General features: G+C 43.6%; 2 protein-coding genes across 4 annotated transcripts in view; one reads left to right on the top strand and one right to left on the bottom strand.

Moving 5' to 3' along the window:
• The window catches only part of APC4 (Transducin/WD40 repeat-like superfamily protein), a 128,768-nt gene that overhangs the window by 93,694 nt on the left and 10,261 nt on the right, over positions 1–24,813 (top strand). For all 3 annotated transcript variants that reach the window (XM_087395641.1, XM_087395642.1, XM_087395643.1), the window contains exons 13-15: positions 4,495–4,593; positions 5,347–5,451; positions 5,683–5,818. In XM_087395641.1, coding sequence (XP_087251767.1) covers positions 4,495–4,593; positions 5,347–5,451; positions 5,683–5,818 — 340 coding nt within the window. The remainder of the gene's footprint in view (positions 1–4,494; positions 4,594–5,346; positions 5,452–5,682; positions 5,819–24,813) is intronic.
• On the bottom strand, positions 6,460–23,565 carry LOC147886754 (uncharacterized). The gene is made up of 3 exons (XM_087395050.1): positions 22,338–23,565; positions 21,883–22,228; positions 6,460–6,537 (listed from the first exon to the last, which is right to left on the bottom strand). The coding sequence occupies exons 1-3, from the start codon at positions 23,486–23,488 to the stop codon at positions 6,460–6,462; spliced, it is 1,575 nt and encodes a 524-aa protein (XP_087251176.1). The 5' UTR covers positions 23,489–23,565.

Here is a 24,813-nt window from a genome sequence, read left to right as displayed (position 1 = left end):
TCTATCCATGTGGAGCCCCAGTCACTCAAACCATCTATCTGTACGTGCATACCAGCACCTATGATCTCCTCTTGCTGCAAGTGCCATAGAAGAGGATAGAGCTATCCATGGTAGCCTGCTACGCCCCGAGGTATAATCCCCATATTTCCTAACTCGGTACAGATATGTGATGACCTGAAATGCAGCATCTAGCTGTAAAGGGGGTGACCCAAACTCAGCGTGAATGATATCTGGTGAGGAACGGATGACTTACCACGAATCATCCGTGATAGCATGAGAACCTGTAGCCGCTCCACATGGGCCTACTCTGTATCCGACAAGTCTGGCTCCCAACAAGGACTGCTGTACATCCCTGTTGGACGAGCCAAGGAGTCAAAAAGCAACCCCTTGGTGCGTGGATCCTGAAAGTGTGAGCAGAACCACTGCCTCTTTGGCCTGGCCAATGAGGCATACCCTCTACTCAAGCGTGCCTGCATCGCGGGTCTCATAGTGAAGCTCGGGGTTCGGAGAAGATAACCCCAAGATAAGTGTATGATGAAACTATCTCAGCAGATGACCCCGCAAATGTGAATTGCTCTTGACGCATGATGGCTCGAGATGTATTGAAGATCATGACCTTGGTTTTACCCAAGTTGACCTTCGAATCATGAGACTCACAAAAAAACTGTAGTGCGTCTAGGTGTCTCTGAAGCCCCTTTCCTGAGGAAGAAAAGAGAGCCACGTCATCTGCATAGAGCAAAATCTGGATCAGCGTGCCCGCAAGAGAGCAACCTACACCCCCTGTGTCTGTATCACTGTCTCAAGCTTGTCAATGTAGAGGCCAAACAAGGTAGGCGACAAAGGACACCCTTGTTTGACCTTGATGGTACTCATTATCTTGTGTGTCCAGCCGGATCCTTCCCGAACTCTGTCAGAAACTCTCTCGTAAAGTGCCATGACAGCTCAAATGATCTCCTGGTCATAACCCAAGTCTTATAGGCGTCGTATGAGGTGGGCTCTCGGGACCGTGTCAAATGCCTTGCGAAAATCCAGAAGGCAACAATAAGCCCTGTGCTTCCGTGACCTCGCCTCCTCGATGATACATCTGAGCGTCAGAATGTGGTCCATGGTTCCATGATCATGGCGGAATCTGGCCTATCCTACTGCTTTGAGTCCTCGACACTCTGCAAGTCTGCTAACCTCGGAGTCAAGTACTAATGCATAAATCTTGGACATGACATGTCCAATCATAATGGTCCTGTAGTTCTCCGGGCTCATGGGATCCCTAGCCTTGTGGATGGGTGAGATAGTGTTAATGGTCCAAGTGTGTGGAAATCCCAAACAAACCGCTTCATTAAAAAGCTTTGCTAAGATCGGGGCTAGGAGGTTAATCCCATATGCAATGAAGTCAGTGCATAGTCCCTCATGATCCTTTGCTTGGCCATTATGAAGTTTCATTACAACATCCTTTACCCCTCCTCTAGTGAAGAGGGTGCAGGATGTGGGATGAGGCATGTGTGAGAGGCTAGGGATTGGCTGATTTGGGATGTCATAAAGTGTGCGTGCATAATCAAACCAAATCTGGGTGTCAGTGAATGGCGGAGGGGACCGTCCTTCTAGAATTCTCCGCCAGAAGTCCTTAGAGTTGCTAGTAAACAAAATGTTCAACAGCTCTTGCTCGTTTCGATGAACGAAGTCTAGTTTCTTCCTCCGTACCAGTCTACGGTATTCACGTGACGTATCTGGTGCGCTCGAAAGACTATTTTTGGTTTCGAATTTGAGTTGACGGCGTAAGGCTTTACACTCATCATCGTACCAATAATTAGAGGGTACGGTTCCAGGGGGTGGTGGGCGGGTGGAGCGGGGGGTGTGGGAGAAAGCGTGAATGGTAGCCTTGTGTAGTGAGCGGGTGAGAAGGATAGCATGATCCTCTAAAAGGGGTATGAAGTCAATATAAGCAAGAAGTATGTACAGACGGCCAGAGTTAGAAGGTGAGTGATCCCTATCAAAGCGTATATCGTGGTAGGTGGAGTAAGCATTGAGTGAGGTGGAAGGTGCTGTGCGAAGGGAGGTGGAGATGCGAAAGAAAAGGTATGTATGATCAGCCCCTGGGGGGAGAGGTGCTACAGTAGTGAAGTCAGTAATGCGAGATGTGAAGACAGGGGATCCCATGATGTAATCAACAACACTGGAGCCCCCCCCATGTGGAAAGCATGTGAAACCACCTGAAGCGGGCCATCTGTCAAGACCATTATAGATAATGAGATCATGTATTCTGCCTAGGTCTAATAGGGCCTGCCCATAGGATGAGAAGGCGAATAAAAGTAGTGGTCTACTGCTTTGATTGTAGCCTCAATACCCCTATGCCCTACATATGGTGGGGCATGACTTTCAGTGAGCACCCTATGCCTCAATGGCTGCGTTACACATAGATTTCCATGCATCATCATAAATCCGTCCTTGGGTGTATAATGATCATGCTGATTGCCCTCCATAAGCTGATCATAAATACGTGCAAAAGCATCATCCGTACCATACTGCTTCTTCTTGGGATCAAGCTCATTGTGATAAGCAATAGTAACTGCAGATACCTGTGGTTTCTTGGACATAGCTTCCGTACGTGGCCTTTTGGAAAGTGCATTAGCCACTACATTTTTCTTTCCAATCTGAAAATGAAAAATGGAAAGGAAGTTTGCCCATCTCATTTGCATCTTTGACAAATTTCTCTGAGTGAGAAAGTATCGCAGCGATTGATGATCAGTTTGCACATAAAAATCAGCACCTAGAAGATAGTGCTTCCACACAGTAAGAGCATGAATTACAGCTACCAATTCTTGCTCATACACATTCATGTTGTGTTCAGCATCTCGGAGCAACCTGCTCTCATATGCAACCACTTTGCCTTCCTGCATAAGCACTCCACCAACACTATTGCCGCTTGCAGCGCATTGAAGAATAAAAGGTTTTCACAAGTCTGGCAAAATGATAACAGGATCAGAGCATAGCTTTTCTTTCAGCTCATTGAATGCTGCAATTGCTTTCTTCCCTGAACGGAAAGGCACTGCCTTCTTCTGCAAAGCATGTAAGGGTGAAGCTATCTCAGCAAAATAGCGTATGAAGCGCTTGTAGTATGAACGCTAGCCAAGAAAACTACTGACTTCATGTAGATTCTTCAATGGAGGCCAATTCTTGATTGCCTCTATCTTGGCAGGGTCCATCCTCACTCCATCTCGTAAGATGATGTGTCCTAGGAAATGTATGTCTTGCATGAAGAACTCACTCTTTTTAGTGTTGACCAGCAACTTGTGTTTCCTGAGCTTTGCAAAAACAACTGCCAGGTGTTGCCTATGCTCCTCTTCATCCTTCGAGTGCACAATAATGTCATCAAAGAATGTACCCACAAACTTCCTGTGCTCTCTGAAAATGCGATCCATCCATCATGCGATTGAAGGTAGCAAGAGCATTAGTCAAACCAAATGGCAATGACAAGAAACTCATAAAGCCCAAAAGTGGTCCTGAAGGCAGTCTTATGTACATCTTCGGGCCTGATTTGTATCTGATGGTAATCACTCTTCAAGTCAATGTGGCTGAAGATGGTTGATCTTTCTAATCGATCCAAGATGTCATCAATGCGTGGAATAGGAAATTGATTCTTGATAGAGATCTTATTCAAAGCCCTAATACACATTCTCCAAGATCCATCCTTTTTCTGCACAAGTAGGACGGGAGAACAATATGGAGAAGAGCTTGGCTGAATCAGCCCTTAGTTAGTCCCACGTGTCTTTCCCATGTGTCTTTCATTGAGACCTCGAATCCCATTGGTATTCCCAATGACCTGAAAACAACTCCCTTTGGGAGTTTCACATTTCCTATTTAATAGAGTATTTCTTGATCATTTGAGAGGAGGGTGTAAGATTTGGTTTTGGCATGGTTAATCACTAACCCTGATGCAATGCAGAAGATGCTTAGACATTACAATGTCCCAAAAATATCTTGAGGAGTGTTCTTGGGGTTCAGGTTTGTGTCATCAGCAAATTGTCGATTCACCACGTGTTTACTAGTAGAAGGGAGTTCAATTGCTTTAATCCTTTCTTCTTCCACTTGCTGCTGAATGAGCCAGCCTAAAGAGTCAACGGCTATAGCAAGGACTAGTGGAGCTAGGGGACAGCCTTGTCTGATTGAACTTTTTAGAGGAATGATTGAGTCATCTTTCAATTACACAAACACTGGCTCGAGCATTGGTGGGAAGGATTTTGACAAATGAAAGATACATTGAACCTAGTCCCATGTGTTGAAGTGCTTGTATAAAAAACCTATCCACATTAAAGAACTAGTTGTCTTGATGGATTTAACAGTTGGGAAAAATTCGGGATAATGAGGAAGGTTGTTTTGTTTTATCTCCTATTGTACACGTCTATCTTTTCCGCAAGTCATTGCTTGCTTGGCAAAAGTTTATTTCCTTAACCATCACATATTGCATGTTCAATGCTCATATCTTGATGTTTGTTTCCTCAGTGAAGCTGTTGCAGCATATTTGAAAAGCCAATTCGAGAAGGATCCAATAGGTCCACACTTGGCTCCTGTATCAGATGGCATCATGCTAGACTTGGACATGTAAGTAGTTGATTTTCATTGACTTTTTTTTGGGGTGAAATCCATATGTATTATATTACAAGAAACTATGAGATTGTCCCCCCAAAACAGGGGACAAGCAGTTACAACATCAAAAGATCTCATTATACGACAAAAAGCAAGATAATCTAGATCCCGTGCATGCAGCCAGTCAAAGAATGATTGCCGTAGAGAAGCACGGAAGGAATGATTGCACAGGCATATGCAGTTGATTTCAGACCCCACCCCCCCCCCCCCCCAACACACTTTAACAAAAAAAAAGAAGTGAAACTTTTGAATGCTTTATATTACAAGATAGCTATCCCAGAAAACTAGTAAGCTGAAAGATTACATCAAGAGAAAATTTCCATGTAAGACAAATATACATCATGATCTATGCAGCATGTTTGCAACACACACACACACGCGCGCGCGCGTTTTTCTTTTGGGTAGAAAAAATTTCCATTAAGAAAGCATTTACATTCATAGCACGTGCACAGACACACACACACACACACATTTAGAAATGGGGTTAGCATGTACCCATGCAAAGAATTTGTCATCCCTTTTTGTCATGGCTGATCTCATACACTGCAATGTTGACGATAGTCATGTAGAATGGATATAGAAATATTCTTTTTCCTTTTTTGGAGGGAGGGGGTGCTTTTGCTAGGTTTTGGTTCTCACAGAGCCTATACAAACGATTGCTTTTGTGTCACGTAACAAGGAGGAAAGAACTTGGGAGTTTTTGTTCAGGGAAGAGTGCCAGAGACTGGAGGAGCTCTCTGTAATGGGCGGCTTTGCGGACTCTAAATTTTTCCAAAACACCCTGAACAAGCAGATTTCTTTACTGCACATGAGGTATCTACTTATTTGTCCTGAATCATTACATGGCTGTCTGAAAAACCTTTTCATACCTCTTTGCAGTGCAAATAATTTAGTTCAAGCCAATCATTGCATTTGAAAGGATATTCCTCATTCCCTAAATGCAACTTATATTCATGGTAAATAATTTATTGTTGTTAAGAGGCTAGAAGTGTGGATGGCTCAACAGTGAATTCTTGTTGGGTCGCTTGGAGATTGTGTTTGCAGCTGCCAAGAAGCATTCTTGATGCCGTCCCAGATCATGTCACCGAAATTGTACTGTGAAGATGTGTTGCTTTTGTGTGAGCTTCAACTACCAGTGTCATATGATGTTCACATGCCCATCTCATTGGCATACTACGAGGTAAATGGTTGACGTGGAGCAATGCAAGTCAATTGATTTCTTGAGTTGATTCATTTCTTGTTCTTGGTCCATTAACCTGTTGGTTGAATTTAATTAAATCTCTCCAAGTTCATACCTATTATGAGTTGTTTTACTAGAAAGGGGGTTGAAGATTTATATATAGGTTATCACATTACATATATCACATGTGTAATGGTTGTGTTGGGGAGGTGAAGAGTGCCACCTAGCAGCCTAGAATATTATCCTACATGGTGGGTGATGGAGGAGAAGAGCCCTATTTGTTCGAAATGACCTCTCCATGTGGGATTTGGTTATTACCAGCTTTGTCTGTAGCATTGTCATTAAGTGTAATGATGTCTTTCGATCCATAAACCACAACCTATTGCCGCTTAGAGATAGTCCTTGCCTTAAGGGATCATCCTTGGTTATTTATGAGTATGTTTTCTTGACCGTTGAGTCTAATTTATGTGTGTCTCATGCTGTTGGTACTCAGTGTCTGCTCCTGTTCTCTCTAAGTGGCTGCAGCCAATGGTCTCAATCTCTGGTGTTTTCTTGACCGATGAGTCTAATTTATGTGTGTCTCATGCTGTTGGTACTCAGTGTGTGCTCCTGTTGTCTCTAAGTGGCTGCGGCCAATGGTCTCAATCTCTGGTGCTTTCCGTGTTGGTCAAGTGAAATTTCTGAAGCCAAGTCTGTTTGGAAGTGGAGACTGCAATCAGCTGCAAGCATGTGTAACATTGAAATTACCCTGAGCTGAGCATGACCTACAGATAATTATGTATTATGCTCATCATAGGCTCTCCATTGGTAGACATTGCGTACATGGGGTTATTATGTTGCCTCAGGGTATTATCTTGCAAAGAAAAGATTGGCTACTGTTGCTGTAAAAGAAGAGTACTTGAAAGTTTTTCGTAAGGATGAGAAGAAAAGACCTGAAAGGAGAATTTGTGAGTAATAGCGAGGAGATGTTTGTGGATGAATGCACTTTTAAATGGATTTCTAGCTGTATGAGCTCAAGAGAGCACATATTGTTGCTTGTGAGTCATGACTATGGTGAGAGATGTCCAAGCAAAAAAGGAAAATCATGCAGGTGTAATGAATGCCAAAAGAGGCCAAGACTGGTGATCCGTTAATCAAGAGGAGTAAGAATTCTAGATCTTTTGAGAATGTTCAAGCAAAGGGAATTTCACGAAGGTGTGGTGAATGGAAAGAGAGGCCAAGACCGGTGATGCGAATTTCAGGAGGGTAGGATTTCAAAGGTTGTAACCTATAGCAGTGTGGGTAATTTGCAATGCTTCACGAGGCAGAGCTGACTAGTGACAATGCCTGCACAGACGCAAAAGAGTTCTGCATGGGAAAGGATTCAAGCAGTCAAAAGGGCCCTATCTCAATGAACAGAGGAGGCATTGCTTCTTTTGTGCTTTAGAGCCCAAATACAATAATGTGCCAAGCAGGCGGAGGGATTCTTAAAAGTACCCATTTGGTTGGCCGTGTGAAGGTCAAACTTTCGTCTAGAGGTGATCCACTTCTTATGGGAGAGCATGACCCTATGAAAAATCGATTCGACTTGCCCAGTGGCAAAGTTGTGCTGTTGATGAAAGAGGTTCTCTCCTTTGCACTAGATGCCTTGAGGAAGGCATAAATGGGAGGTTGGCATTACAGCTTTGAGATTTGGAAACATTTAGTTGTGGTTTGGCATGGCATTGTTGGGGAAGCCTCATCTCCAATGAAATGAGTGATAGATGCATGGCTGTAGATTGATGTATTGATTTCTATTCATACATTGAAATTTGTCTTTGAAAGAGCTTGATGCCGGTGGGAGATTATGGAGATAGGTCCTTGTGTGATACTCTTCTATGCTCTCTTGGAAAATCTGTAGGCTAGAGATATCCATGGAGGTAAAATACTCAAGCTGCCCTACGTGACAAGAAGAAGGAAGATCAAAAGAAAGAGACCCCCAAGCCCATTGAGGAGGAGGAGGCTATCCCAAAGGAGGATTTGATATTTTCATCAAGGAGCCCTTGACAAGAAAACAAAGGGACCTAGGAAGAAACAGAAGACTATGGGATACTCTTGCAAATTGCTAATGGTTTCAGTGGATGACTTTCAAGCTCCTCAATTGCTCCTAGCCAAAAAATTGAGGAATTGAGTGAGCTGGCAGTAGAGGTTGTGCATAGTTGCCAAGCGTTTCAGAAACGTGTTGTACAAAACGGGTTTCAAAAACGTTTCAGATGTGCCATATTCTTTGAAACGTTTCGATAAAGTTTCATACAAAATTCCAAAAAATGATATTTTTTCTAGCACATAATGTACACGAATGAAAAGCACTTTGAATTTTTTGAAGGTACCTACAAGCTACGACCAAGACACCATTCAATAGCCATCCAAATTTCTCAAAAATTCACAATGACGCACATGCCAAATCAAATAAATACTAATGTCTAAGCCTCCAAGTCCTCAGCATCCTCATCCTCTGTACCACTTATTCAATCCTCGTATATCTCAGAGTCATCGTATGATGTATGAACGTGGAGCTGTACTAGTACTAGCCCATGTCTAGAATCACGTGATACAAGGAGCAGCTATGAGCTCCTCAAATAGCATGGAGTAAATATTACTCTCTTCATGAGGGATCTTAGGAATCTCTTCGCTCTTTGTAATGTCAATGTTATGTGGATTGACCTGGTGAGGCTTAATGGGATTTCTTTCCTTTCTCATCAATCACATGTTAGAATGGTAGAATAGAAGTTCTCTAATTGTGCCACCTGGCTCAAGAAGTTTGGACTATGACGTACAACAAGCAAGCTTCAGCTTACGGGAGAGATGCCCCATCTCTTGGAACATGGCACTACTGGGAGATGACAAGGCCTACTCTACAGCATTACAAGAGGAGTGGCCCACCCTTAGATGTGATGTACTGTTGTATATCTGGATGGTAAGAAACAATGTGATTATCAAGAATGCAGTGGACTATGATGGACAACAATGTTGACAAGGAGTGAAGGATCTCATCATAAGGTTCACTCAGAGTTGGGGAGAACATATTGACCAACCAATAACCAACACCTATAAATCAATACTTGCTGACTGACCATTTTAAGCCAATTATCATTTTGTAATGAGCTCCTAAATAGGAACTTTGCTTGAGCATCAAGGGATTGTTTTCTGATATTGCCCACTTGAGCTGAATTGTAGTAAGGGGGATAGTTCTGTCATCTTAATAGGAGATTAAACCGTTCATTTAAAAAAATGCCTTTTATTTTTTCAGCAAATATTATTAAAATTTTGAAAAATTTGATGAATAAAACACGTGTTTCAAAAAGTGAAACATTTCTGTCTGTTTCGTATGGGTTGGAAATGCGTTTTGATGCAACTATGAGGTTGTGACTTACAGGAGAACGTGGAAGAATGCAAGGCGTTACTAACTGCTGCTCTAGGGTTTTAGCTTTTTTATGGTGGTTGAAGGCACAAGTAGCTGAAGAGGTGGATAAAAATTTCAAGCGTGAGAAAAACATAAATCTTAATGTGAGAAACACTGGAGGACTTTTCTTCCCTAGAGAGAGCAGCTTGAGATGCCTTCCTTTTTTAGTACAGTGGTAGAGATTCTTGGCATGATGATGCTTTCTACACTCAGCCATAGTCTTTCCTGTTTTCTTGGTCGAACAGGGATTGCAGATGCCTATCCATGCACGGATTGACAGATTTTATGTGGATGATTGGGATCTAGACAGAGGTGGGATAGTATGCATTACACCTGGGGTGTCCACTTTAGATTATTTTCTAGTTGTTTTGTTGGTTTCAGGTCCTCAGTTGAGGAGCCTCTCTGCCAGTATCAGGATTCCAGATGCCTTCTATGCAGAGGAGGGCCTCACAAAGGCAATGTTGCGGACTTGGGTATCTCACATGCACAATGGCCAGCTTTCCTCGTCAGATGTAGCTGCAGCCCTCTCAGATATTAGCAACTTTTAACATTCAGTTACTCGCATCAGGAGAGGTGAGATCTTGAGGCGAGGGATAGGTATCCGCTAGCAGTTGGCTGCTCTTCAAGGGAAAGAGCAGAAGAGGCCTTTAGATGCTTAGGTTTAGGATGCAAGGGCTCAGCAGTAGTCACTGCTGCTTAGATCAGAGAGCAGAGTATGCCTTTCATGCAAGAGAGTCATTTTGGACTCAGATGGGAGATAGGGTCAACAAGTACTTCTTATCTACTCTTGGCTCCAGATATTGTAAAGAGAGCGTTTCACAGCTTGTATACTCAGATGGAGTTTTACAAACACATCCAGATGCCGTCTTGCAGGAACCACACATTTCTATGCCTCCCTTCTTACAATAGATCCTGACACACAGGCCAGAGATGATGCTCGAGTTGTTTTTTGGCAGCACTTACCTATGTTGGTGACTGGGGATATGATAGTCTCACTTGATGCACCCTTAACTAAACATAGAGTTCATGATTGCTCTCTCTGTCCTTCACAAGGGCAAGTGCCTTGGCTCAGATGGACTTACTCCCTTTTTTTTAATTTCATTTTGGGATCAGATTGGGGATTACATTACCTCAGCCCTGCAGGGCGTTTGGGACTCGGGTGAGATGCCAGACTCACTTGCGGAGGGCCTCATTCATCTTATCCCAAAAGTGTTTTTCATGAATTTAGTGTCTCAGTGGAGACCGATCACTCTGTTGGGTACTTTGTACAAAATCTTAGCAAAAGCTATTAGCCTACGGTTGCAGCCCTTTCTTTGAGATCTTATACATGATACGCAGACGGGCTTTGTGCATGGCAGGAGCATCTTCGATACCATCTTCTCATTCTGGGAGGCTTCTGACGGAGCCATGCATAATGTAGGCTTGCCATTCTTCTCTTGGACTTTAAGAAAGCTTATGACAGAGTAGACTGGGACTTTCTAGAGGGTACCCTCGTTCGCTTCGGATTCACAGATGCATGGATTAGAGGGGTGTCATCTCTCTACATATCAGCCCATAGCTAGGGTCTTATTGGTGGAGTCAGGGGAGACAAGTTTCAGATTACTAGATCAGTCCGTCAGGTATGTCCTTTAGCCCCCTTTCTCTTTTTATTTGTGGCCGAAGCTATGATATAGGGCTAAGGCTTCCGTTGAGGCAGGAGGATGAGCTCTTGGATAGTGAGTTGGCAGATGATATTGCTGTTTTTTTGGATGCCACACCACAGACACGCACCTCGTTCAGGACAGCCTTGGATTTGTTTTGCACTGCAGCAAGGGTTCATATTAATTGGAACAAATCCAATGGATTTTGGATTAGTGATGAGGACACTCCAGACGGGGGGAATGACATAGGATTCACTTGGATTCAGAGGGGTGTTTCTATCAGGTACCTAGGATGTCAGGTTGGGGTGGGCATCTCTCTAGTAGAGCAGTTTGCTTCCGTGTTAGAGAGCATCAGGAGAAAACTCATTTTTTGGAGTTTTGCCAGGCTTGACCTTGCATCCAGAGTAGTGGTTGTGAACCATGAATTATTGGCTACTGCCTGGTTCGTTTGCTCATGTTGGTGCAGATCTAGAGGTTGTATCTCTCAGCTCATGAGACCTATCAGGAACTTCCCAAGGAGTGGGTTAGATGGCACCTCAGATGATGTAGCCAGGGCGGCTTGGGAGACCCTCATTCTCCCCATAGGGGAAGGTTGAACCGAACTTGCAGTGTATGGCCTTGCTCTGCAAGTTTGTAGGGAGAGGATTGATGCTTGGACATGAGCCTTGGAAAGATTTTTTCTTAGACAACATTCATTCTTGTACACCATCTCATGGGGAAGATTCGATGGACAGCTCGAGATGGATCTTTACTTCAGCCCATCTTAGATCTCCCTCTTCCCCTCTCATAGTTGCCATTCTAAAGACTTGGGGGCAGCTTCAGAGGCACTCTTTGGAGAGTTCCACCCTCCTCTCGAAGGAATAGACAGACACCCAGTCATGTGGAATGACTATATTGGATGAGCATGGCAGATCACTAGGAGTGTCACATTATATGCAGTCATCTAGGTGGGAGAGGGGACCTGCTTCTGCAGTAGGTGCCTGGAAGGCTTTTAGGAAGCTTCCAAAGGATCAGAGGCTCTTATAAGTTGGCCACCTCAGAGGGAGTGTAGTCAGGATGCAGCAGATAGAGGCAGCCATACTAGCAAAGTGGATAGATATAGATGACATGCCGATCACAGAGTCCACCTTTCACGGGGACGGGTATTCCCTTACAGGTTATTGCCTTGCGGGATGCCCATGAGGAGACCCTTGTCTTTGATGTTTAGTCGGGAGGCAGACTTCTCAAATCTTCAGATGATATTCTTTTGGAGGCTGCCTTCCAGCCTGTTTTAGGATTGCAAGTTACATGGAGTGGTGCACGGACTCACAGTGGTATCTTGATCTTGACCCTATTCTTTTGGCACTTGGGTCTTGGAGACTCTGGTTATATGGTGGTTCTCCTATTAGGTTCTTGCAGTGGAACCCTGGGGAGTGGGAATGGATTGATGAAGGGCAGTGAGAGAAGAGAATCCCCTTCTTTTGTTACATAGTCAGAAATGTTAGGAGATTTCAGCTTAGTAGTAGAGGTTGGAGGCCCTTCAGAGCTCCTCATTGGGATAGTTTTCAGATTTCTGCAGAGGTGGAGAAAAACTTTTGGAGGAGGCTCTGGAAATCTTAGGAATAGAAAGATCACTCTCTTCTTTTGGATTTCTATTCATGGAGGGATTGCAATGAACTTGTGGAGATCTTGGTGCGGGGTTGACCCTACTTGTCCTCAATGCCACGCAGCACTTGATTCAGTTCAGCATTGCCTCTGGGAGTGCAGACAGGCAAGGACAATCTGGAAGGGTGTTGCTAGGACATTTAGCATATTTCATAGAGCACTCTTCTTCATGACTTGGGGATTAGTGGCATGGTTCTCTCTTACTGGCCCTTATGTGTTTTTCGAGGGACATGACTCAGACTTCGCCTTCATTATACGACGACACTCTGTGGAGTCATGTTCTCTGTAGGATGTTCCCTTCACTCCTTTCAGAGCTCATGCCTTGGTAGACACTTCATGGGAGATTTTGGCTAGCATTCCAGCCTGGCATATTTGGAGGGCAAGATGTACGGAGGCGATGGAGGGTTCCCAGGTTCACCCTTCCCAGTCTATGGCCAGTATATGGATTGATACTACACACACATTGATGGCCATCTGGGTGAGCATGCAGGGATCCTCCAAAGCAGCTACAGCCAGGAGAGATACTTTTTTCAGATTTTGGAGAGGATCTCCTTTCTTCTCCGAGTCTCCTTCAGGGTTGAGGTGGCATTTTCAGCCTCCACCTTGGATTTTTTGTTAGCTCTTTTTGAGCTGTTTTTTTTCTCATGCATGGCATGATGTACTCCCACATTAGAGCTGGCTGTTGTGGTTTTCATTCATAATGAATGAAGTAATCTTTTTGAAAGAAACACTGGAGGACTAGCTTGTAGAGGCAGTTGGAATGTTGAAATGCATAGGCATCTACACTTTAAACAGCATAAGTCTTTGAGCAGTTGATAATGAAGCTTAGAATTGAGGCGCATTAAAAGAGATGGTGGAAATCAAGGCGGATAGGTTGAAAAAGGAGGGCAGCACCAACACATTAAACGAAACATCAGATCATAAACTTACAAGAAAGGCTTAAAAGCAGTTGCATGGTGAGGGTTGCATATATGTGGCCAACAATGAAATTAGAAGATGCCTAACAGTGGAGGCGGTTGAGATGTGGACCTTGCTCCTGGACACCAAGATGAAAAGATGCATCAGCAAGTACTGAAGCATTTCACCCAGCTGCTTCTAAATGGCCGCACAACAGATCCTGAGTTTTTCAAAAGGTTGGCAATGGAGGTCATAACATATTGACAGTATGTACTTGAATTGGAAGTAAGTATTCGCAAGACTAGTACGCCATACTTGATTAGCCACAACAGAGAAGCAAGAATACACTCTTGATTCTGCCCCAAGGCTGAAGCAAAGACTGTAGAATAGTTGATGTACTCTTTGAAAGACCTAGTATTGAAGACCCACAATAGAGAAGCAAGAGTACACTCTTGATTCTGCCGCAAATCAGGTGAAGCAAAGACTGTAGAAGAGTTGATGTACTCTCATAGACCTCGGTCTTTCGAAGACCTTTCATAAACTTTCCTTCTTTCTTTCTTTTTTTATTTTCTCCCAAGCCACGCTCACATTGAGGTCACGAGCCTTTACTACTCCTAAAGAGGTTGGGGAGAGAGTGAATAATTGGTGGGCCCCTCTACCTTTCTAGATCTATAGTAGACCTAGAGCTGGCTAGGGTTAGTTCCCTTTTCAGTGGCCAACATGTAACATGGTATGATGCTCTGATGAGGAGCAGACTTGTAGTTGGCTTTCAGTGACAAGCCATATCACAACTAACCATGCTGGCCGACACATGGCAAACCTGCTATGTGTCCCCTGCCAATTGGTTTTGCATATCTCTATGCAGAACATATCCATCTAAATGCGTGGCCCCATAATGTGACATGCTTATTGGCTGCTCCTCAACAACGGGGCGTTACAAATCCAACAACTATGGGATGAGCTCCATGTTTAATGTCAATGCTCATCCCTGAGCCACACAGTTTCCCTTAGCTGTCGCTACTGCCAGATTGCCCAAAGCAGAAAAGAAAAGCATACAGGAGCTTTCTCCACTGTCCAGAATTGCCATGACCAATAGTCTCTCACCCTATGGGTTGCACATATCCGGATACAATAAGTTTCCCAAAAGAGATCTAGCATCACAATACAGCAAACACTATGGCAGTCACACCTGTACCATCCCTCTTGGGGTTCCAGGGATACTTCCCATTCCAAGCATGGATTTCCTGACCCTTGCCTACTCAGTAATGAGGCTATACCAAAGATGTGTCGTCTGCTTAGCAACCATTGCCTGCAAGTGGCCCATCTCCTAGAGAAACCAACAACATATTCCCACACGGAACATGCTACTTGCCAAAGCTAGCAAATAGAATACACAATGAATTCGAACCCACTTGCACTTAGTGCTCTTCCCACTCTCAGTAGGCATCAATAACCCAAGCAATGACCTTGTTGGGGTCTGCTCTCATACCCCAATGACAATGAACATCCATCCCCTGACTATACACCAGCATGAGGCTTGGGATTTGTTCTCTGACAACCCACATGGGAATGAACAACTCCCTTCACTGCCCCTGGTGTCCACTGGCTCATTGGATCACCCAAGCATTGAGTGAAAGCATTAATGAACTGCCCGTAGCATCTGAGATTGGATCCCAAAATTGCAAGCATTCACTGTGAACATCCTGCCAACTGGGCTTCTCCAAAACAGTCCATGCAAGTGGTAAACACAACAAAGCATGTGTGACTTCTTCGTCAGCCTGGACTCAAAGTACCGAGCTCTAGCATGAGCTAAAGCAAGCCATCGGAAGGATAACCTCTTCACACTGCCACGCTGGCAACTGACTGTACAGCTAGGACCCTGCCCGTACAACACCTCACTGCGGCCGCACACCAGCATACATCGTCTGTACAACAGCCTAGAACCTGCACACATTCCTGCAAATCCCGTTCCGCACAGCCCATGTTAAGCATACATTAATTGCTACGTACAGACTGTCCGTACTGTTGTACGGCAGTCTGACTTCCCACGTGCCAGTCCGTACACTTAGTGACCCGTACATAGCGCAGGTGGATGCGACATATTTGGTACACAGTCGTACTTCTTCCTGTAACATTTATTGCTTCGTACGACAGGCTGTATTAGCAGCCGCACCTCTCGATACTAACAATCATTGGAGACTCCGTACAACCGTACGGTAGCAACAACAATTACTTTGTACAGCCGTACAGCTTTTGCCATCCATCTGGTGTCTCTCCCACCGCTCGCAAGGTCTTGTCGTCTCCTCTGCGTGATTTTCCCGTTGATTTCTTGCCCAAGGCCTCCCTTTTCAAAAGGGGGCTGCATGGGCTTGCCACGTGGCAGCCCATGTCTTGGTTGCCCCTAGGCCCCCCTCTAGTGCTGCCCACCAATGACCAACTTAAAAATCCTAAGGTTCTTTGGGCCCCTCTTGGCCCTAGAACTTTCATTTGCCTCCCAAGGCACAAATGCTAGGGGTCTAGCACATCAAGCAACCCTTGACCTCATTCCTTGTTTTCCTAGGGTCTTGCCCACATGTAGGCCAACATGCATGCGCCAGAAATCACGCCCTCGTGATAACCTTGCAATGTTGGATGAGGTGCAAGTGATAATAACAACAAAATGCAACGCTTGAAGGATTCCTAATAGGCTCTAATTGGATTATGAGAATTTGTTACAATGTTTGTTGGGAGATTGGGAGAAGAGGGGGCATTTGACAAACTGTAACAAATACATATATGTGTGTGTGCATGTGTGTGTGTGGTGGCGATTGACATGTTACATGGCTTGCATATTCTTGGAAGTTGCCCCTTAGTTGCTCAGGCCTATGCAGATGACTCCTTTTTTGTGCCACAAAGGGACCCTTCTTCGCTCATACAGGCTCTCTCACTGTATGGGTTGGCTGTTGGCCTTCATGTCGATTTTCAGAAATCTCGCTTGTTGCTTTTGCATTCTAAATATTGGCATAGTTTGATATGGCCGAGGGAAATCGTCCCGCCCAATCAGCTAGTACGTCATCTTGGTTATCCTTTGGGTTGGTCAATTACTCGTTGCCAATAGATTGATTGGGTTCTTGTCAAATTAAGGAAAAAGATGGAGTATTGGAAGTTAGCGATTTGGCCTTTGCATGTCCGGCTCAAAATTGTTCAATCTATTTTGGTGGCCTACATTCAATTTTATTTGCCATTGATCTTTTTTACCAAAGGAGATCTTACATCCTTTATCTTTGCCATCATCGAAATTTTTTGGCATATAAAGCATGGCAGGAAAAGCTTGCGCTTGCTTCCAGTACAGCGGTTATGTTCGCCAAAATTGCATGGGGGGATGAATATTCTCAACATTCATGTGCACATTCTGGCTCATAAGGGAAAAATGATGCTACAGTTTCTGCATGGTGATCACTATTGGGCTGCAATGATGCACTACTTATTTCTTTAACTTACTACTCTTGCTTTTGGCTATTGGCAACCCACTCCGTGGGATTTTCTGTTGGGCAGTATTGAAGGCAAGGTCAAAGGTTGCCCTATTGTTACTCAAATGTTTTTGGATTGGAAACATATTCTCTCGCATCTGACTTGGCATGGCCGGGAATTGCAAGGTAATTCTTTGAGAGCTGAGAGCATCCACTGGTCACGGGTTTTTTCTCAACCATTGGCTTTACAGGAGCCCAGACGCTCGTATTTTCTTAATTCAAAAGGGATTTCCTCCGTGGCAGATGTCATTCATGATGATGACACTCTTTTATCCTTTCCTTTAGCTGTTGGAAAACATGGTTTAGAAATGCACTATCGTCCAGTGTGGCAAGTTATTACTCGGATGCTTCAGCCATTTCAACCAGTACCGCCTTTAGAACTTCAAGACAGGCTTCAGGATTGGACTCTTCTTCTAGTACACTCGTCCATTCGTCCTTTGAAGCTGTCTCATATAACAGTCTCATTCTTATATAAACTTTTGCTGTCTCTACCTTGGGCATCAAACAGGGCTCAAATTTGGTGTTGCATCGTCCGGTCAAATGGTGGAGACAAATATTGAAACAGATTTGGCACTCTAAGGTCCATCTACGACAACAGGTCTTTCTATGGTGTGTTCTGTTGGGGGTTTTTCTGTTTGGACATCTTTTATCATGAAGGCGTATTGCTCCAACTATTTGTCGTAGGTGTTTAGCTTCGAGGGAATCTGTATCTCATATTGCCCCAAGACACGAAGCTTCTTGGGCATCCTTTGGTAGAGATTGCGACTGAGATTTCCTCACGCTTGTTTTGGCAAGATTTTGTGGTTGTTTGGGATCTATCCTGGATGTCTGGTTTTTGAGTTGTTCTTTACCTAGGTTCGCTATTGGGCACTCTGGACTCTGTGGAAAGATAGAAACCACAGAGTCTTTGGTGATCTAGTTTTTCCTACTTTTGTTTTCTTCTGTCGTTCTTTGTAGCAATCGCTCTTTGATTGTCTGCAAACTCACTACATAGATCATGATATATATTTGTCCTACACGAAAATTTTCTTTTGATGTAATCTATCGGCTTACCAGTTTTTTGGGATAGCTATCTTGTAAGTTGTAATATAAAGCATTCAAAGTTTCACTATTAAGAAAAAAGTGTCACAAAAAAAAAAAGTGTGTTCACCACAAAAAAAGAAGTGTGTGTGTGTGTGTGTGCTTGCTGTTCTTTAGTGGAGCAGCTACAATATGCTTTCTTTTCAGTTTTTTTAAGCATATGAGTAGTAGTTGTCTCACTTTGAGACAGCTATGAATATTCATTAATAAAAGGGTCTTTTATCAAAAGAAAAAGGAAAAAAAGTGTGCACGCACGCGTTTGGGAAAGATCGCAATCACAAGGTCTTTGGTGATCCCTCTCTTTCCAAACATCAAATTTTCTGGGCATCTCTAAGGCAATCATTTTATGATTGTCTACATGTGCGGGATCTAGATTCTCGAGGCAGTCAATAGAGCGAGCGATAAAAAGCGAGCGAGCCCAAAAAAGCGAGCGACAATTAGTTGAAGTGGTTGGAAAATCAAGCAAGCAAAGAAAGAATCTAAGTTTTTTATAAAATAATTGCTTGAAGTACAAAGTATTCAAAAAGGTGGTTGTGTCACAAAATTTATATTCTGATGCACACAAGTTTTTTAGATGGTGCAAAAAGGCATGATATTCATCTAAATCATGCCTTGTCATTTGATTTGATATGTAACATTATGCCATTTATATTTGATAATCAAAAGATGCAGGGATGTAAAAAACTCATCTTTTGGGCCAAAACAATCAAATGTTGACATCTTGCCAAAATATAGGGATGTGAAAATGTCCTCTTTTGGGCCAAAACAGGGAGCGCGTTAACGCGCTCCCTGTTTTGGCCCAAAAGAGGACATTTTCACATCCCTGTATCTTTTGATTTACAAGTCCAAACGGGGTCATGTTACATATCAAATCAAATGGCAAGGCGTACTTTAGACGATTATCATGTCTTTGTGCACCATCTAGTAAAATTTAATGCACCAAAAAATGAATTTGTGGCCAATTTACTGCATTGGTAAGATTAGTGGGAGGTAAGAATAAATCATTAGGGAAGGATATTTTTGCGGTAACAAAGAAACATGGGTTTTGTTCCAAGAGTGAACAGAGTTAAAAAACCTAAGCATTTACATATGCATGGAATCTAGACTAATCCATGCAAGGAGTCCTTGGAAAGATGATCTCAATTACTCTAGTGGAAAGAGAGAACTTGATTGCAGTAGGGTTTGTCTTTGATACAAACAATGACTTGGAAGTTAAACATACAAACTGTCTCATCGATGATGTGAAATTAGTGTTAATGGCTTTAAAGTTATATGCATGTTTAACCTTCTGGCATTGAGGGAACATATGCACTTTTGAATAAGTTATTATTTTTTGCTACTAAAATGGGGGATTTATAAATCTTTTATTGTTTTTTATCGCTCGCTTTTTTTGGCTTGCTCGCTTTTTGTCGCTCGCTTTTTGGTAATCCTCTAGATTCTCCTGCCTTTTTGTCATATAATGATATATGTTGATACTTGTAAGCGGATGTCTCTTTCATTGGGACTGTTTCTTGTAATATAATGACAAATGCATTTCACAAAAAAGAAAGTGTGTGTGTGTGTGTGTGTGCGCTTGGGAAGCTTGAACGTGGGATCTTTGTGAAAATCCTCAAGATGGATGCCATGGAGCTCAAGAAAGGGATCCCTGATGTGTGAATACTCAGTAAATAACCATGACTGACAGTTAATGTGAGAATTGGTTGTAACTACTTCAATTGGATTTTTGACCTTGAACGAGTTGACCTATATTATTGTTATCTTCAATTCTTTGAATTTCTTCAATAACTGTAATTGTGTGCAAAGTATAGATTTGGTTAAATCAAAAGAGAACACACTATATTATCAAGACAAAATCTAGCGCATCCCTACGGGGCTTGTAACTCCATTACAAAAGCGCTTCCCCGAGTCCCAACTCACTCACTGCCCTTATTCTTCCCAATGAGTCTGGAGAATGAATTTTTCGAGTTTGAGACAGAGCATGGCCTCCACCCGTTTCCAATCACTAGGATGAAGGCAATTAATAGATTTAGGGATGAGTTTCACCACCGTTTGATTTATAGAACATAGACAATTGAGAAGACCAACTGCAGTGTCACTTGACACCAAATTATGTTTCGATCAAAAACCTCCTCAATCTTAGTAGTTTGCCATGGTCTTCCATGTGCTTCTCACTGCCACGTCGTACTGGCATGGCCAATTCTATGCCTACCTTGGTTACCATCTAAACCTATGTTTGATTCCCATACACCAAGCATGTCCTTTGCATTTGGGTTTTCTTTCGCAAAGCGAGAATGTGATCTATTTATTTTCTTGTCTTAGACACCGACCTTGGGCGTTTAGTGGCCCCACACACATACAGACAAAAATGGAGAAGATGACCACTGAGCTATGCAACTATCATGGTCAGGAGGTGATGTGGCAGATAGAGACGCTTGCAAGACATGACAAGGGTTGGAAAATTGAAAAAAAACCATTGCAGCAATAAAGTAAGACCTTGCAATGGAAGATCAGTTTGAAAAACGGAGAAACGACATCCACACCCACTGGCAAGAAGAAAAGGTTGGTATATGGAATGCAATGACAAGATTCTGCAAGAAAAGACCACTTGGTTGATGGAGAAACTGTTGGTAGAAAGTCAAGGGTTGCTTTGGAAAGCAAGCTTCATGGCATGAAGAATACCCAAGCTCAACGGATCTCTCAAAGCCACTAGAGTGACTTGTGCGTGCTGACTGGAATTCAGAGCCAAACTAAAATATTTGAGTTCAGTAATGCAGCCCTATAGATTCACATAATAGTACTGGATACACCAAAGGATGAAGATGCTGCACAGCCCCGCGACATTGTTCCCAATTCTCTTCCTGCACTAAAAAAATTGTGTCATTTTCTATTTTAGTTTGGATGTACATATGCAGCTCAGCGTGCTTGTGTTTTACTGTGAACTTCTTTACATAATGGAATATGCAATCATTTTGTAAGGCCATTGGCCATTCTATTTTTAAATATAGTCTTGTACCCTTTTTTGTTGTTGAAATAAAAGCATTGAGAGAGAGCCAAGCACAGAGACAATCAGGTCCCTTGGAAACATACAATTGCCCTAGCCCTTCTATTCACTCGGAGGGTGAAATAGTGATGGGAGAGATGTTATAAGGAAGAATATGAAGCCTTCTTCCATTTGAAGTGACCAAGCAACATGTGGTACATTTCAGGTGAAGAGGCAACCTGCTGTACATTTGAGATGACCAAGCGACCCTTGGTACCATAGTTAGGGGAAACAGAAACGGGGAAACGGGGAACGGAAACGGAAACGGAAACGTTTCGGGATTTCTGGGAGGGCTGAAACGGGGAAACACCACGTCAGCAAGGGAGGTTTACAAAAGGGAGTTTGGAGATGAGAACACACACATTTAGAATGCTACAGCCTACAGCCTACCTGTAACTTAAAATATAGTGCATAATACTTACCACATGGCACAATGTCACTTAGAACTTAGAAGTTAGAAGTTAGAAGTTAGAACAAGTTACAAATTATAACTTAGAACTTGGAGCTTAGAAGTTAACTTAGCAGTGAGCAATACATATTACAAATATAAATGACAAATCTGAAATCAATGAGAAAAGCTGAAGATTGACAAGTTACAAAATGCCAAAGGCAATATAATATATGATTCATATATTATTATGTCTCATTGTCAAGAGTCAAGACTGAAGACTCAAGAGTCAAAAGTACAAAATTCAGATTCCCAAAAGCCTAGGCTCTAAGCCTTAAGGCCAACCGCTACCTCACTGATGATATGATCAAAATCCATAATGTAGATTCTCGAATCTAGATAGCTCAGCTGCTCAAGAGTCCTCCTCCTCCTCCTCCTCCTCCACTGCCATCTCCTCATCGTCGTCGTCGTCGTCGTTGTCATCCTCCCCCTCCTCATCATCATCAGTGAGGGTGTCATCAGGCTTATGAAAACCAATGAACTTGTCATGAGTGTACTCTTGTCTCATCCTGTTAAGCAAACGCAAGTTTGCATTAACAAAGACAAGATCGTTCGCCTTGTGTGCTTTGAGACAGTTCCTCTTCTTTGTATGGATGTGGGCAAAGCTGCTCCACATGCGCTCACAAGAGGAGGAGCTACAACCCTGGCTGAGAATCCGAATGGCAAGCGCTTGCAGCTGTGGGGAATCAGCTCCATAATCCTCCCACCATGTAACAGACCCAACTCGAAATCTGAAATTTGAAAGATCATAAAATTCAGATATATGGCAAAGCTCATGAAATCTGAAAATTATGAATCATTAAATAGTAAAATTTAAGAATTTAAATGAGTTAGGATTACTTGTCATGCTGGGCATCTGGCCATCCAAATATGCCCTCCTTATTGCGGTAATTGGCGAGCTGGTCCTTCACTGTCCGGCGAGCCTCTGGTATTTGCACCATCTTCTGAAGAGTGAGGTTCCAACCACGGACCACCTCTGCATCACTTTGTTGTGCAGTTGCCTTGTGTTGAAACTCTGGGTCCAACACAAATGCAGCCGCATGAATGGGAGAGTAGTACTGATTCCACCTAGTCACAGCCAACTCCTCCAGCTCTTTCAACCTGTGGGGATCTTTCTCTAACACTCTGATATTTTCTATCATGCGATCCATCCCCTCATATACCTTGCCAATAAAAGGCATGTCTCCATCAACCTTTTTTAGCAACAAGACAATCGGCTTACACAAGTCATACAAGTGTGATGCATCAGCCCAAAAGTCATCGCTGCCTATGCACAAATCGTACACCAATATCCCAAGAGCCTGCTTTGAAGTGGGCCATGCATCCCACTGTGGGCTTGCCACAACCTGCTTAAGAGCAGGTCTCATTTCAATGAGTCTGCGAAGCATCACATAATTGTATGCAAACCTTGTCTCTGCATACTTCAAAAGCTCCTTCCTTGCATAGGTGCGATACAAAGAGAGAGAAAAATGATGGCGTGTAATGAACCCAACTATCTCTCTTGCATTATCAATTACAATTTTTACCCAAGGTAATTTGCCAATGTCTTTCAACAAATTATTCAAACAATGGGCAACACAAGAACTCCATTGAATATGGGGGTACCTTTGTTCCAATAATGCACCTGCAGCCCTATTGGTATTTTCACCATCTGAAACCAACTGCACAACATTAGACGGGCCCACATACTCCACTGCATCTGCCCACATCTGCATCAAAACATTTGCTGTTTTTTGTTGTACTCCGCACTCTATGGAGTGTATGTACAAAGAAGATCCTCTGCAATATGCCAAAATACCCTCTAGTGATTGACTACGTACATCACTCCAGCCATCTGCTACCAAAGTGACCCCATACTTATGCCATTTCTCCTTAACAGGCTGTATGGCCTCATTAACTGCCTTCACCTCATCCTCTAGAAGCTTTCCCCTCAATGCATCAAAAGTGGGAGGGGTGTATGTGGGCCCAAAGGCTGTAATTTCAGTCACCATCTCCTTGAAATAAGCAGACCGTGCCACATTGAAACTAATCCCATTCGAGTAAAAGAAACGGGCCACAGCTGCATCTACCTGTGCCTTCCTTTGTGGATGCCATGCAGTATAAAGAGTGCTTTGCCTTCGTGTAGGTAGGAGAGGTGAAGGAGATGCAATAGGAGTAGAACCTGTAGCTCCAAGAACATGTGCACTCCCAGAAGATGAAATTGTAGTAGCAGCAGCAGAGGGAAGAGGACTCCTTTTTGCAGTAGCCATATGAGCACCTGAAGTAGCTCCTCCACCAGTGGATGCAATAGTCCTAGCTTTCTTCGCGGAAGGAAATGCCTCGACCTCTCGTGCCAACCTTGCTTTCTCTTCCTCGGATATTTCAGTGCATATTGTAATCCCCTCTCCCTTGATGCCAAGAAGATGGGCCTTCACCCTATCAGGAATCCCACCTCTTTTCAATCCACACGCCTGCACATGAACTTGCGAGTGCCTCCTTTCTTAGAGTCGTAGCCACCCAGGAGATCGACTTGACTCCACCAAAAATCTAATTGGGTGAATTCTACCTCCAAATGAGACTCAGGGGTAGGGTGTCTTGAAGCCATGGAACTTTGGAAGCTTGTTGCTTGAAAGGGGGGCTGAAACTGCAAAGAGAGCCAAGGGTTGAAACTTGAAAGAGAGGGCTGAAGCCTGAAACTTGAAAGTGGGGCCTGAAAGAGGAGGGAACAGAAGGCTGAAAGAGGGGGCTGAAGGAGGGCTGGAGGGGAGAAGATGATGATGGAGGGCTGAAGCAGGCTGCAAGAGAGAAAGGAGAGGAAAGGAGTGAATGGGGCTGAAGGAGGGCCCCTAAACCTTGAGGATGGATGGACTCTGGAGAGAGTATAAACTATGAGGCTGAAGGAGTGGAAGGAGGCAAAAATCGGAGGCAGAAAGGAAGAAAACGGGGCTGGCGACGCATCTCGCAAGACATTGGAGACCTAGAAGACATTTGTTGTCTGAAACGCGGCGTTTCAGCAACCTGAAACGCGTTTCAGGCTGGCTGAAACGTTTCAGCCAGCCGTTTCAGGGTCCTGAAACGTTTCGGGCCCTGAAACGCGTTTCAGAAAACGCCTGGTCTCTGAAACGGCGTTTCAGGCCTGGCTGGGCTCTGAAACGCGTTTCAGCGTAACAGTGCTTGGTACATCTGAGGTGATGAAGTAACCCTTGGTACATTTGCCGTGACCAAGCAGCCCATGGTACAATGATGGTGATCAAGATGGCAGCGGTGACCAGGACGAGATGTGGCATTATAGGTGATGATGGCAAGGTTGATGGCACCCAAGGTGAGTTGGCATTGG

The sequence above is a fragment of the Dipteris shenzhenensis genome, chromosome 24 (assembly GCF_047967505.1).
Source record: "Dipteris shenzhenensis isolate YYH24624 ecotype China chromosome 24, Dip_SZ_1.0, whole genome shotgun sequence".
Lineage (NCBI taxonomy): Eukaryota > Viridiplantae > Streptophyta > Polypodiopsida > Gleicheniales > Dipteridaceae > Dipteris > Dipteris shenzhenensis.
Note: the sequence above shows the minus strand (reverse complement) of the source record. Positions and strands in the feature narration are given on the sequence as shown.

Excerpts from the sequence above, each read along its gene's own strand:
- LOC147886754 (XM_087395050.1), bottom strand. The coding sequence starts at position 23,488 with ATGGTGACTGAAATTACAGCCTTTGGGCCCACATACACCCCTCCCACT. Across the intron at positions 22,229-22,337 it reads CCAGATGCCCAGCATGACAA|ATTTCGAGTTGGGTCTGTTA; the intron begins GTAATCCTAACT and ends TTCAAATTTCAG. Across the intron at positions 6,538-21,882 it reads ACGACGATGAGGAGATGGCA|CTGATTGCAGTCTCCACTTC; the intron begins GTGGAGGAGGAG and ends ACATGCTTGCAG.